The following is a 15,849-nucleotide window of genomic DNA, read 5'->3' on the forward strand; positions in this document are numbered from 1 at the left end:
GGGAGGGGGGCGAGAGGTGGAAGAAAAGAAGAAGGAAAATTAGGGAAGGAAAATTGGGAAAGAAGGAAGAGCACGGGAAAGGTAAAGGAGAAAGTTGAAGAGGAAAGATGGCAGAGAAAAAGGGAGATAGTAAAGAAGATAAAGACCAGAAGGGGGGATGAAGGAGGGCAGGGAGGGGTGGCTGTGAATGAGAAGTGAGAGGAGGGAAAAAGAGGGAAGACTTGGGTAAAGAGAAAAGGCACTGGACCAAGAAGGGAGGGGAAAAAAAAAAAGGGAGAGGTTGGGGGAAGAGGGGACAGTGCAGATCATAAAAGATAAGCGAATAAGAGACAAGGAAGAAGAGGGGGTGGAACGAAGGGGAGGGGCAGTGAGAGATAACCTTGCTGGTGAGAGTAACTTAAAAACACTGGACGAGAAAAGAAAAACACACCAAAACTACCCATTCCCATTATAGAGCAGGAAATTCTAACAGCAACGGCAAAGAATCCTATAGATAGCTCTAAAACTCTTTCTTTAACTTTATCATTGTAAGTCCTAAACCGTTTTCTATTATCCTCTTAATCAGAACCATTTTCGCCTCCTCCTCCTCCATGGAAAAAAGCCGCGCGTTATCATCTCCCAGCTGAGCTAACTGTGCAGTGGGAAAAACTGGAAAAGTGAGACAAGATGAGTCGGTGCTGAACGGAAAGAAACACAAGGAAAATAGCGAAAAGAAGGGAGGAGAGGGAAGGAAGGAGAAGGCGAGAGGATGAGTCAGGGTTGAGAGGAGAAAAGAGAACAGGAGGAGGAAAAAGCACAGTAAAAAAAAAAAAAAAGGAAAGTGGAAGAGCTCAAGAGTAAGGAGGGGGGAGGTAAAAGAAGATGGAGGCATAAAATGAAACGCGAGTATTAGAAAGAGGAGGCAGTGGAGGGGAAAATACACGGGGGGTGTAGGGTGATGTAGGGTGAGAGGGGATAGAAGAATGAATGAAAAGGGAAAACAGAAAAGTAAACACGAAAGGAGAAAAAAGATACAATGGCAAGGAAGGATTAGAGGGCATAAAAAACGATGAAAGATTCGAAAACAATGCAAAAAAGATGAGGGAAGGAAAGTACAGGAATGTAAAGTCTGAGAGTAATGAAAAAAAAAAAAAAATAAAAAGATGAGAGCCAGACAAGGAATGAGACGAAAAGAAGAGAAGGGAAAGAAGGAAGAAGAGGAACGGGGTGAAAAGAGGCGAAAGGACGAAAAAAGAAGGGAGCAGTGAAAGGTAAATGTATAGAAAAACGAAAATGAGAAAGAGAAAAAAAGAAGTATGAGAAGAAAAGGGAGAGACAGAGGACAGAACAGAGAGGTATAAATAACTGAAACAGGATTTGATAAAAAAAAGAATGAGAGATGAAAGGAAGATGAAAAAGAGATGATCAACATAAAATGGAGCTGGATAAAAAAACAGAGATGAGAGAGAGAGAGAGAGAGAGAGAGAGAGAGAGAGAGAGTGAGAAGAAGGAGGAGGAGAAGCCAGAGGAAGGAGGAAGAAATAAGAAAAAAAATGAGAAAAATGACGATAAAGAAATGAAGGAAATGTAGATAAAATATGGGAACAATGTAGAAAATCAAAAGAGAATTACAAAAGGAAAAGAGGAGAAATAGGAGAAAGAACGTAAGTAGTGTAGGAAGGAGTGTATGGGAAGAGAAAAAAGGTGGATAACTAACAGGAAAACAGGAAGGAGGATATACAGACATTGAAACAGGTAGAGTAGATGGAAAGGAGAGAGACACAACGAGAACGGTAGAGAGAGAGAATACCTACATGACCTTACCGCCTTGCTAACATTACTCTAAGCCTTACTACCTTCCTAACATCATTCCCAGCTTAACTTTACTCTTTACCTTAGTATCTTCGTAAGCTTACCATTTTCCTAACCATAACATTAGCACCTTCCTAACTTTACCATTCTCCTAACCTTAGCACCAACCTAACAACCTTCCTGACTTACTGCCTTGCTAACTTTGCCATATCCCTAACCTTACCACCTTCCTACCTGCCTTCCTAACTTTACTTCCTGTGACGAGGGCCATTTGGAGTCTGCATGCCCTTCTGGAATTTGGCGATGAGAATGTTGAAATCAAAGGTGTCCACAAGCGAAACAGGCTGCTAAATACTGAGAGAGAGAGAGAGAGAGAGAGAGAGAGAGAGAGAGAGAGAGAGAGTGTGTGTGTGTGTGTGTAATTAAGGGAAGGATGGGGATTGGTGGTAGAGAGGATGGGTAGTGTGAGTTCTGGAGCATTCAGGGATGGACAAAGTTAAAGCAAAGTTTTCTCCAAGAAGAAGAAAACCAGGACGAAAGTAAGCACACGACATTCTCAAGCATACGCAGATAAAAAAAGGAATTAGAGTGTCTTGATTTCACTGAACTGCGTATTCTGGAAATGGGGGAATTATACTCCCATAAGGAAAGATGGTATATTTCAGCATGCAAGTCTTGTATCTTTTCTGAATAAATAACTTTCCACTCGAGGGCACGATTCCTCTAAACTTCCACATAATTTTCACTTATTTAGAATTAATAATACTAGAAACAGCGTCAACAAATAGGGTGTACTCTTATATTGTGTGTACAGAGTAATATACAGTACACTAACCCTTCTCTCCCTACCTCCTTCCATCCTACCCTCTCCCCTTTCCCCCTCTCTCCCTCTTTCCTTCCTTTCTTACTAATTTCCACTTCTTTTCTTCCTTACCACATCGTCTTCCCACCCTTCTCTCACTTCTCCTCTTTCTTTCCTTCTTTTACTCCTCTTCTTTCCTTCCATCTTCCCTTTTTCCTCTTTTCCTCCTCCTTTCCCTTTCCCTCTTAGCTACAATCACCACCTCTTCCTCCCTCCCTCCTTCCATGTACTAAATTTGTTCCTTCTTCCTCTCCTCTCCTCTATTTTTTTCCTCTCATCATCCTCATTTCTTGCCATCTGCCACTTTACTTCCTTCCTTCTTCCTCTTTACCCTCCCTCTCCTTCCCTCCCTCCCTCCCTCCCTCCCTCCCTCCCTCCCTCCCTCTCTCTCTCTCTCTCTCTCTCTCTCCAATCACCCCCTTCGTACCCCCCATCGCCTACGTCATGGGCTCCACAAAGACTTCCCTCGACCCCCCAGATGTCCATTTAACTCTCACAATTCCGCCATCACTTTTTAATACACCTTCCACACTCGTTCCAGTAATTAGATTTGAATACTCCTGGCCCCCCCTCCCTCCATTACCTCCCTCTCCCCTGCTCTCACCTCAAACTTTCTCCAAATCATATCCCCTTCCCCCGACAACCAGGCACGCATGCACGGGCACGCAGACAAGCTCATGCACGCACCCACACAAGCGCATGCATGCATGCACGCGCGTACACACACACACACACACACACACACACACACACACACATGCACGCAAACAATCACACACACGCATGCAAACAATCACACAAACATACACGTGCGAACACACACACACACACACACACACACACACACACACACACACACACACACACACACACACTCGTCCACGTTAGCCCACTCTTTTCCCCCTCACTATATCGCACTTCCCTTACCTTTCTTTTCCATACTGATTTCACCATTTCCTATTGGGTTTTGACGATAGAGAGGGATGCCTTCACGTGGTGACACTGAAAAAACTACATAACTCTACTGCACGGTTATATAAACGCCTCTCAGCTTCCTCAAAACTGGGGCTACAACTACTACTAACACTACTACTACTACTACTACTATTGCTGTTGCTACTACTACTGCTGCTACTACTGCTACTACTACTACTACTACTACTACTACTACTGCTACTTACTACTGCTGCTGCTACAATTCTGCCTCTTTAAACTACTCCCACCTATTCTCATTCCCACCCACCCCAGCCTTCTCTTTCCATCACTGAATATACTACTGCCAGACATCCATTAACCTTGCCTTATTTTTTTCCTTCATTCTCACCATCACTTCCACATTATCTTCTCGAAACCTGTCACTTGTGCTCATTCTAACCTCACTCCAGCCCTTCCCCCCCCCTCCATCTCCTCGCCCTGTCTTTTTCCCTCTCTAACCTGAACTCTTCCTCTCTAAACCACTCTCATCCGCCCACACTTATTCATAAAACCACTCTACTTCCTCACCCTCACTTTCGTTCACACCAAGAAACTCTATTTTCACCATCTCATCATTCCTTTCACCTCTCTCTTATCTCCCATTAATCTTCAACTCTTCTAAAAATCATTTCCATTCATCTTCACTTTCAGTCTTGCCACCTCTACTGTCCGCTGTCACATTCATCTCTAACCCCTTACCTTCCTTTTCACTCACAATCTCCCCATCACCACAAACTCTTCCTCTCCAATTTCTCACTCACCCTGTCTTGTCCACGCCATTTCCCCTCTCTCACCTCTTCCACCCACCCTCCCTCTCCTCTCTCCCCAGCCCATCCTCCACCCATCCTCCCCCTCCTCTCGCCCTCATCCATCCTCTCCCCGACAGCCCTCCCTCCCCCGGCCTGGGATGATTGGTGCAGCAGGCGTGACCATCTGTTGTGTTGTGTTTGTTGTGGCGGCGTGGGGAGAGGTGGCGAGGGACGAGAGCTGACTGCTAAATTTTTACCTTGCACACACACACACACACACACACACACACACACACAATACCTGGTAGATTTAAAGAATGACTGAGGTGGTGAATAAGACTAAATGGAAAGTATCTAAATAAATTCAAATGCATGCATAAACAGAGCAGGTGACACTAAAAGAGAAATTATTTTTTGCTATTCCCTTGCTGTTTTCGTTCTCTGTAAATGAGGGGGTATCGCTAAGTTACTCTGTTTCGATTCCGTATACTTTTGTCTTGCGGGGGAAAAAAAAAAAAAAAGTGCCGGTCTCTGAGTTTTGGATAGACGATGAAATTGTCAATATCTTTGTTTCCTGTTAGTCATCATCATCACCAGTAAATTTAAAAAAAATGCTTAGTTATAAACGTAAGAGGGTAATTAATAGCGAGAGGAAATTGTGCATAACAAATGTGTAATGAAAGAAAAGTATGATAAACAACTGACAGGAGTCTTAATTGATCCGTCTAGAAGCTTGACAAAAGACTAATTCATGCAATATTTCATTATTACTGCGCTGAAATTTTCTGTAGGTCCACTCCTATGAGGTAGGCACGTCTTCCTTTGCTTTGTTGTAATTCCAATAGTCCTTCAATGTAAGGCAGTAGAGGAACGCCATCTCGCGGCTGGAACTGATATAACAAGTACGCTCTGCTGCCAGGTTATATAAATCTCTATCAGCTCCCTCCTTGTCTCCCTAGAGGAATATGTTGGACTGCAGGAGGGTAGCTTCAGCCTGCAGTCCACTGAGTCCACATTCAGATGAGGCAAGGGTTGCAACTACTGCAACTACTAGTCCTTCACTGTAGGTTCCAAAGCTGATCAACTCGCACCACAGTTTGCTATTTGAGGTTTTGCTTGACGACGAACTGAGTGTCAGCATATTATATCAACTTAACAACAATGCCATTTTCTCTTAAAGATTTGGGAAATGTAATGGCGAATGGTCATTTCCACCATTATGAGGAATAGGTGTGTGTGTGTGTGTGTGTGTGTGTGTGTGTGTGTGTGTGTGTGTGTGTGTGTGTGTGTGTGTGTGTGTGTGTGTGTGTGTGTGTGTGTGTGTGTGTGTGTGTGTGTGTGTGTGTGTGTGTGTGTGTGTGTGTGTGTGTGTGTGTGTGTGTGTGTGTGTGTGTGTGTGTGTTACAGGAAGGACACAAGCCAGGGTAAGGTGAAGAATAGGAAGGTGCAATATGGTGGATAAGAAAAAAAGTGTGTATGATAGAAAGGGGAACTCATCTATAACAAATCACTTTCTTTCATCACGTCACAATCTCCTTCATTTCATCATCCCGTATCTTACCCCACCACAACAATCCCTCACCCCACCACAACAATCCCACACCCCAGTATATCCCTTATCGCTCTTTTACTTTCTTCCTCATCCCATCTAGCTTCTCTCACGCAGCACACCCCTTCTCACCCCACCACATTCCTCCCTCACCCCTATACACCCTTCCTCACCTCATCTCACCCCTCCATATCCTTCCCCCACCCCTTTACACCCTCCCTCACCCCATCTCACCCCTCCCTCACCCCATCTCGCCCCGGGGTTCAATCTTTGAGCTCCTCTGTTCTCATCAAGATTCAATCAAATTTTATTGCGTCATTTTCAGGCGCAAGCTTCGGCCTAATTATGTTACTTTTACAATAAACGAAGGTTGTTGGGAGAGGCGGGGGAAGGGGGAGGGGGGAAATGAGAGGGACAAGAAGAAGGAGGGGAAGGAAGAAGAAGGAAGGGAAGGAGGCAGGAGGAAGAAGGAAGGGAAGGAGGCAGGAGGAAGGGAAGAAGAAAAAAGGAAGAAGAGGGGACATGGAAAAAAGATGGACGGGAAATGCAGATTTTTTTTTTTTTTTTTTTAATGCGAGGAAGAAGGAATCAAAGGCCATGAGCCCGCAGTAACAGTTCCCTCCAAGAGAAAAACAAAATACAATAGAGAGCCAAATTCAAGATCCGATCATTTTGAGATGCCTGGACACACTGCGTTTGAAAGACTGGAGATCATAGGCAGCAGGAAATACAGATAGAGGGAGACAGTTCCAGAGCTGACCTGTTGCATAAATGAAAGACTGGGAGTAACGGTTAACTCTTGCATTAGAGAGTTGGACAGAAAAGGGATGAGAGTTTGCTGCCAGGCGGGTGCTACGCGCACGTCGTAGAGGTGGAGGAATGCAAGCAGACAGTTCAGAGGAGCAGTGACCATTAAAGTAGCGATAGAAAAGAGATAAAGATGCAACAGTGCGGCGAAGAGACAGAGGTTGAAGGGAGTCAGTAAGAGGAGGAGAGTTAATGAGACGAAAAGCCTTTGACTCCACCCTATTGAGAAGAGCTGTGTGTGGGGAGCCTCCCCACACATGAGAGTTGTACTCCACACAGGGGCGGATAAAACCCCTGTATAGAGTCAACAACTGTGCAGGGGTAAAGAAAGAGCGGAGTCGGCTTAGCACACCCAATCTTTTGGAAGCAGATTCCACAAGAGATGCAATATGATCTTTCCAAGACAAGTCCTGAGCAAATGAAACCCCAAGCATGTTCAGGGATAATGCAGGATTAAGCTGAATATTATTAAACATTAATGGGTATACCTGTGGAAGATTTTGTCGGGTTGATAGGTGTAAGAACTGAGTCTTAGATGCATTAAAGACAACCATATTATTTTTACCCCAGTCAGAGATACGAGCCAAGTCAGACATTAGGTGTGCCATAGCCTCATCCCCTGTTTCTTGAAGTAACTGTTGAGATGGGAGTTGCGGGAACCGAATGGAAAGGTGAAGGGTGGAGTCATCAGCGTATGAGTGGATAGGGTTAGATGTACAGCTTAGAAGATCATTGATGAATAAAAGGAAGAGAGTTGGTGACAGGACAGAGCCCTGAGGAACACCACTGTTGATAGATCTAGGAGAAGAACGATGGCCGTCTACAACAGTGGCTATAGAACGACCAGAAAGGAAGCTAGCGATGAAGGCACAGATAGAAGGATAGAAACCGTAGGAGGGCAGTTTGGAAATTAAAGATTTATGCCAGACTCGATCGAAAGCCTTTGAGATGTCAAGTGCAATGGCAAAGCTTTCGCCGAAGTCCCGAAAGGAGGATGACCAGGAGTCTGAAAGGTAGGTGAGAAGATCGCCAGTGGAGCGTCCCTGACGGAACCCATACTGACGATCGGAAAGAAGGTTGTGATAGGAAAGATGCCTTAAAATTTTTCTATTAAGAATTGACTCGAAAACTTTTGAAATACAGGACGTTAAAGCAATTGGACGATAGTTGGAGGGTTGGGAGTGGTCACCCTTCTTTGGGACTGGCTGAATGAGAGCAAACTTCCAGCAAGAAGGAAAGGTACAAGTTGACAGACAAAGGCGAAAGAGTTTGCCTAGGCAGGGTGTAAGCACAGAAGCACAGTTCTTGAGAACAACAGGAGGGACCCCATCAGGCCCATATGCCTTGTTAGTACTGAGGCCAGTGATGGCAGAAAATACATCAACTGAAGAAATTTTAATGTCAGCCATGAGGAAGTCAGAGGGGAGAAGTGATGGAGGAACAGCACCGGAATCGTCTAAGGTGGAATTGGAGGAGAAAGTCTGTGCGAAGAGATCTGCTTTATCAGTAGAAGAAATAGCTACAGAACCATCAGAGTAGAAAAGAGGAGGGAAGGATGATGAGGTAAAGTTGTTAGAAAGATTTTTGGCAAGGTGCCAGAAGGAGCGGGAAGAATTCGAGTTGGAGAGTTGAGAGCATTTAGTATGGATGAAATTATTTTTAGTAGAGCGAAGAACAGACTTAGCACGATTCCGGGCAGAAACGTAAAGATGATGTGATTCAGGGGTGGGTTGGCTCCGGTACCTTTTGTAGGCCCTCTCCTTGTTGCGGACAGCATTAGAACAAGCGTGATTAAACCAAGGCTTTCTTGCGTTAGTCAAAGGATATGAGAAAGGAATGTATGCTATATAACCAAATTATGACGCCTGGTGGTTTAGTGAGTAACTACGGAGCTCCAATCGGACTGAGCCTGAGCAGGTTTATATCCAAGGGATGGTTGGGGTTTATTGCTCGCGTAATGTCACTCAGGGATGAGTGAGGCTGGTCACTCTCATCTTTAATGTCAGGGCCAACTAGCCTAGCCTCGGGCTCTAACGCTCCTCGTGTGGCAACACAGTCTTGGATGATGGATGGATGGATGGAAAAAGATGAGGAAGGAGGAGGAGGAGGATTACACAGGATTACACTGGAAAGCAAACAGCAACAGACCTTATGGTCCTTTCGAGGCTGCTTGTTAGAGAAAACTATGACTAAAAGATCTAACTCTACATGCTGAAGGATAAGGAGAGTAAATCAAGAAGGCTCCCCCCACCACCAAACCCTCCAGGAAAAAGTGAGAAAAACCACCATGCAGCATGGAAAAACTGACATGGAAATTTTATAGGAAACACTGGAAAGGAAAAGTCACATTCTATAATACTTTATCTATAAACTACCCGATAGAGTAACCTGAAAGAGAAAGTAAACAAATAAAATAATAGTTACGGCATGACATTATAAACCGGTACATTGAGTTACTGGGAAGTCTGTGGACATAACGTGGAAGCTACACACTGCACAGTGTGGATGTTTAGGGGTGGTGCAGCAGCCTTGCCTGGCGCTTTTAAGGTAGGCAGCAGTCAATCAGGCCCTAGCTCCGTTTGCTCCACTGAGACAAGGAACTCTCCCATGTGGGACAAGTACACAAGTTTCATCCTGAGGCAGTGACCCCTGATACATTAAAAAAAATCCCGATGGTGGTCACTTGACTAACAGGGACCCTCAGTGATCCACAGCCCATCACAGGTCGAAAGTAAGAGTAGTGACCGTTAACTCAGGGTTATCTGTGCAGATCCTAATCTGTGCTTATATTGCTTTCTTTGCATTGGGGAGATTGAAAAATATATAAGACGGGTGTCTTAGATAAAAGGGGACTGCACAGTGCACAGTGTGGATGTGCAATGCACAGAGTGGATGTTTAGGGGTGGTGCGGCAACCTTCCCTGGCGCTTTTTAGGTAGGCAGCAGTCAATCACGCAATAGCTCCGTTCACTCCACTGAGACAAGGAACTCTCCCATGTGGGACAAGTACACAAGTTTCATCCTGAAGCAGTGACCCCTGGTACATTAAAAAAATCCCGATGGTGGTCACTTGACTAACAGGGACCCTCAGTGATCCACAGCCCATCACAGGTCGAAAGTAAAAGTAGTGACCGTAAACTCAGGGTTATCTGTGCAGATCCTAATCTGTGCTTACTGTATATTACCTCATTTGCTTTGGATAAATCGAAAAACGTATAATGACATGACGTGACGCTATGTTAAGTTCACGGGGTGTCCTGTAGACACGAGGGGACTGCACAGTGTGGATGTTTAGGGGGGGGGAAGAGGAGGAGGAGGAGGAGAAAGGGGAAAAAGAGGAGTGGAGGAGGAAAGAAGAGGAGGGAAAGGAAGAAGAGAGAGGATGGAAAGGAGGACTAAGGAGGAGAGACAGGAGGAAGAAGAAATAGGGAGGCGATAAAAAAAAAAAAAAAAAAAAGAGAGAGAGAGAGAGAGAGAGAGAATGGGAAGGAGGAAGGAGAAGGAAGGGGGAAGGAGGATGAAGAAGGGAGGGAAGAAAGGAAGGAAGATGAAAGATGAAAGTGTCAAATGCTTGTAGAATGAAGGAATTTAGAGGGGTTGAAGAGAGAAAAAAGCGTGAGAAAATAAGTGTGGAAAGAGCTATGGGAAGGAAGAAAATATAAGAGTGTCAGAAAAAAAGAAAAAGAAAAAAAAAAGGGAAACAGAATACAGAAGGGATAAAGGAGCTGATTTGGAGGAGTGAGTAAGAATGAGGGAATCGGCAATGAGAGAGGGAAAAGGAGGAAGGTGTTAAGACAGTGAGTGAGGAGGTTGTAATAAAAAAGCACAGATAGTGACTGAAAACAACAACAACAACAACAACAACAAATGTCGCAGAAAACATGTATAAAATAAACAGAAGACCTGTAGTTGACCCGTGGACGAAAAAATACAATGTCATCTGTTAAAAAAAATACTAACGCAGCTGTACAAGTGAATTAACCCTTTCAATGGCACTTCGTCTTATCACTTCCCCTCCCCTTACTGAGTCCCTTCAGTCTCTCTCTCTTCGCCCCACTATTGTAACTTCACCTCTTAATTATCAGTGTTTCAGTGGTGACTGCTCTTCTAAACTGTCTGCTTGCATTCCTTCTGCATTACAGTGGGCGCGTAGCACTCGTCTGTCAACGTATTCTTACTCCTCCTCTGTTATACTCTCCAGTGCAAGAATTATCTATATTCTCAATCCTACATGCACTCAACATTTCAACCTAGGAACTGTGATCTATTGTAAGGGTAATGTATCCAGGCATTTAGAAACAAACGTATCTTGAATTGGCTCTCCTTTGATCCGTTTGTACTGTAGAGAATCACTTTTTGCGGGCATCGAGCCTTTGGTCATTTCTTTGCATTAAAAAATCCGACTGCAAGTTTTATTGATATTCTGGTCATCCTCAGACGATATTAGTCAGCATTTGGGAGACTTCTTGCAATGAAGGGGAAAATGAAAGCTACATCTAACTTCTCCACTTCAAAAAGTCTCTCCAAATCCAAATGGAACAGTTTGAAGACAATAAGAATAAAACTAAAAATGCAATGGACTGAAGGCATTAATATCTGGATTGTAGATATGACGATTCCCACATCCATCTCTCTCCAGTCATCATTATCACCTATCAATTCTAGAAGGTAATGTCAACAACAAGATTCTTAAAAACACTACAAGTCTTATGCAACTGCTAAGGATAATTATGCAAAAATGAAACAGCAAGATAAAAGCTTAGATTATTCATAACTGCAAAGAGCAACAAGGAAAGAATCAACTGATTTTGAGGTATGCTGCTAAAAGTAGTATGATGTGAACTAAACAGGGTGGTCCATATATAACGCTTCTCTACCACTTCACCAGGCGATTTCTCGAATGATGCGGCTCAGTCAACGTTATTAATGTCTGCCCAGCATCATTCATTTATTTATTACTCTCACTGCCACACCTACGTCCACACCAGCAGACTGAGCCGTCCCCACAACACAAAAGATATCATCAGGTGACATTCTCGTGGAGCGCTATGTAAGGACCACCCCGTTTAGCATGACAAACAAGACCCTGAACAATATCTACCCCAACTTAGGTGTGGCACAGTTTCAATTCAAATAGATTAGTTTTAATATTCTTAGCTCTAAATGGACGTGGACTTTATATGACAATCCTTATCGATGGACCCAGAATATTTTTAATACTCCTTCCAAGACGATACTGATGGTGATTCATACACTGGCACGAATATTCACTAAATCCCGTACATACTCCCATTGCAAAACCTGTACTCCACATGTACTCAGGCCCACCCGCACTCTTACGTAGTGTGTGTGTGTGTGTGTGTGTGTGTGTGTGTGTGTGTGTGTGTGTGTGTGTGTGTGTGTGTGTGTGTGTGTGTGTGTGTGTGTGTGTGTGTGTGTGTGTGTGTGTACCAGAGTGACGTCATGCTGGAGGGGTGCCAGCTGCCTCAGAGCTCCGTGCCATGCCTCACCCCTGCCTTATAACCCACCCCTGCCTCATACTCCACCCCTGCCTCATACCTCACCCCTGGCCCATACCCTACCCCTGTCTCATACCTCATTCCAGCCTCATAACTCACCCCTGCTTCATATCTCATCCCTGCCTCATACCCGACTCCTGCCTCATACTTCACCCCTGCCTTATACCTCACCCCTGCCTCATACCCGACCCCTGCCTCATACTTCACCCCTGCCTTATACCCCACCCCTGCCTCATACCCCACCCCAGCATCATACCTAACCCCTGCCCTCACTCCTGCTTCATACCTCACCCCTGCCTCTCACTTACTTCTCATTCTTCACCTGCCACACACCCAATTAGCCCCTGTTTTCCACCTTACCCTGCGTCTCGCTCCTCCTTCCTCTCTCTTTACATCTGCCTCACTCTTCAATTTTTTCACTTGCCTCATACTTCCCAATTGCCTCATACTTTGTACTTGCCTCACACGTGCCTTATGCTTCACATCTGTCTCAAACTTCACCTCTGCCTCCCACCTGCTTCAAACCTTACTCATGCCTCCCACCTGTCTCATACTTCACATCTGCCTACACCTGCCTCGCACTTCACACCTGTTTACACCTGCCTCGTACTTCACATCTGCCTACACCTGCCTCATACTTCACACCTGTTTACATCTGCCTCATACTACACACCTGTTTACACCTGCCTCATACTTCACACCTGCCTTTTACTTCACACCTGCCTCCCCAGCTGCCTCATTCTTCACACCTGCCTCACACCTCACACCTGCCTGGCACCCCGCACCACCTGCCACAACACAAGCGGCAGTAAGAGCGGCACACGACCATGAGTCAGGCAGGGGGGAGGGGTGGCAGGGAGGTGGGAAGGTAGGGAGGAGGGGAAGTGAAGGGGAGAGGCAGGATGGTGGTTGTGGTGATGATGGGGATGTGGTGGTGAGGGAGGCTGGTGGTGGTGGTGGGGGAGGATAGTGGGGGTGTGGTATTGAGAAAGGGTGGTAGGGCTGTGGTAGAAAGGGTGGTGGTGGTGGTGGTGGAAGGTGGTAGAGTGTCTGGCAGTGACCCCCTCCGGCTGCTGTGTGCTGGTTGTGTGGTGGATGTGGTCTTGTGGTGGTGTGATAAGGTTGTTTTTGTGGCAGTGTTGTTGTTGTTCTGGTACTGTCATCGTTGCACTGTGTGGCGAGTGGTAGTTTGGTGAATGGTGCTTACAACTGATCCCTGTGGTAGTGTGGTGAATGGTACTACGAAACTGATCTATGTGCTAGTGTGGTGAATGGTGCTATAAAACAGATCTATGTGGAAATGTGGCAAATGGTAGTATAAAACTGATCTATGTGGTAGTGTGGTGAATGGTACTATAAAACTGATCTATGTGGTAGTGTGGCAAATGGTACTTGTAATTGTGGTAGCGTGATGACGTTTGGTGTATGGTTAGTAGGTGTATGGTAGCTGTGGCAAAATGGTGACGATTATGAAAGACTATGTTAGCTGGCGGGCCCAAGCGTTAATAACCAAGAAGCCTGTCAAGAGAGGGGATGTGCTGCTCACGTCGAGACCTTTCTGTACACTCCTGGACTCTAACAGGGTCGGGAGCTACTGCGAGCACTGCCTCTGTTCCTCCAGGTGAGTGTGGGGGTGGGGCAGGTGGCAGTTTACCTGAGTATGGTGGGATGGGAGAGGTGAGTGTGGGGTGGCAGTTTACCTGAGTATGGTGGGATGGGAGAGGTGAGTGTGGGGTGGCAGTTTACCTGAGTATGGTGGGATGGGAGAGGTGAGTGTGGGGTGGCAGTTTACCTGAGTATTGTGGGATGGGAGAGGTGAGTGTGGGGTGGCAGTTTACCTGAGTATGGTGGGATGGGAGAGGTGAGTGTGGGGTGGCAGTTTACCTGAGTATGGTGGGATGGGAGAGCTGTGTGAGTTAGACTGAGAACTGAGACAAAGTAAATTGGACACGGGATATAATGGCATAAGGAAAGGGAATTTGCATTTTCGCTGCAGGGGAATGAGGCCTTGAGGCATGGAAAGGAAAACTGCCTGACCAATGCAATCACTAATGCTTTGAAGAATTAGTAATGTGACTTTACAAAATCCAGTGACTGAGGCAAAGATGACAGCAGGGGAACTTCCATTCTCTCTCTCTCTCTCTCTCTCTCTCTCTCTCTAATATATATATATATATATATATATATATATTATATATATATATATATATATATATATATATATATGGAGCCTCTGTGGTACAGTGGTAGAATGTGCGTTTCGTACACGGGTGAACCAGGGTTCGCGTCCTGCCAGGGTAATAAACTTTGGGAGTGTTCACCCGGCCACGTACTGAATTGGCGGACACAAGGGGTGCTGTGGTTGAACCAGTGTCGCTTACTATAAAGTATGCTTGCACCCAGTCGGCTTGCGCGAGCCGATTATATTTGGTTCACAGACTACACACACATCCAAAGCCACTCCAACACGACAATTACACTTAAAAGCACTTCTCACCCTATATACAATCTCTACTAGACAGCCTAAGCCACTTGGTAGAGATACATTGGCCGTATCGTCCCGACTTCGGTCGGGATAGGCCGGTCCTGCAGTGGATACTCAAACGGCTGATGATGATGATATATATATATATATATATATATATATATATATATATATATATATATATATATATATATATATATATATATATATGAATGTAAATAATTAGCTAATCCTGCGAGAGTTTGTATACTGTTATAAAAGTTTGCAAGAAAAGTTTATTTTAGGGTCATTAGCCCCCTGCATCTATAGCGATCGATATATACAGAACAGAACAGTATGCATTAGTGAAGGTAAATGGAAACAAACACCTTTTGTAAATGGGGATGAGGGTCAGGTTGATGATGATGATGATAATAATGATGTGTAAACAAAGTACAGCACCATGTTCTTCCCCCGTACCAGGAAGGACAGAGTGCTGACGCGGTGTGCTGACTGTGGGCGGGCATGGTACTGCAGTCACCGGTGTCAGGAGTTGGGTCAGCAGCTGCATCGGCGGGAATGCATCGTATTCCACAAAAAACCTGATTATCAACCCAAGGACTTCGCCAGGTTCCTCGCTAGGCTCATCTGGCGACTGAGGGTGAGCAGCTACAGACTTGATCACATTCAGTCTTTGCGTCATCATTTACCGAACAAGAGAACTAACATTATCTCACACGGCTGTCAAAGAGTTCTACATCCTCCGCCCTCTGAGACAACAAACTTGCACGGTGTGTCATGTGATAGCAATTAGATCACTGCCTACACTCTGCCCTTCTGCGTGATTCACAGATCATTAATAATATGGCAATAATTATGCGTGTCTGCATGAACAGGCGGAGATCTTTTAATATGTTAACTTGGGTTCACTTACAGACTTACACATTGACCCCTTTACTACAATAACGTGCTTTTGATTTTATTCTTGCTGTCTTCAGACGATTTTATTCAGCTTTGGAGAGAGTTTACGGACTGGAGGGGTTAGATGTAACCTTCATAAACACCTGTTGTGCCGTGAGTTGAACAATATCGATGAATAAAATCATCTGGTGGTAGTCTGATTAAAATGAAAAC

General features: G+C 44.9%; 1 protein-coding gene across 2 annotated transcripts in view; it reads left to right on the top strand.

Moving 5' to 3' along the window:
* Positions 1-13,312: 13,312 nt before the first annotated feature.
* Positions 13,313-15,849, top strand: part of LOC145392510 (histone-lysine N-methyltransferase SMYD3-like) — a 40,327-nt gene continuing 37,790 nt past the window's right edge. The window contains exons 1-3 of one of the 2 annotated variants that reach the window (XM_080266899.1): positions 13,313-13,372; positions 13,685-13,872; positions 15,199-15,376. In XM_080266899.1, coding sequence (XP_080123025.1) covers positions 13,709-13,872; positions 15,199-15,376 — 342 coding nt within the window. In that variant the 5' untranslated portion in view covers positions 13,313-13,372; positions 13,685-13,708. Of the gene's footprint in view, positions 13,373-13,684; positions 13,873-15,198; positions 15,377-15,849 lie in introns of those variants that run through there. The other variant, XM_080266900.1, reaches the window with a different exon arrangement.

This window comes from Coenobita brevimanus, chromosome 22 (assembly GCF_032717465.1).
Source record: "Coenobita brevimanus isolate Jiangsu-jjx chromosome 22, ASM3271746v2, whole genome shotgun sequence".
Classification (NCBI taxonomy): domain Eukaryota; kingdom Metazoa; phylum Arthropoda; class Malacostraca; order Decapoda; family Coenobitidae; genus Coenobita; species Coenobita brevimanus.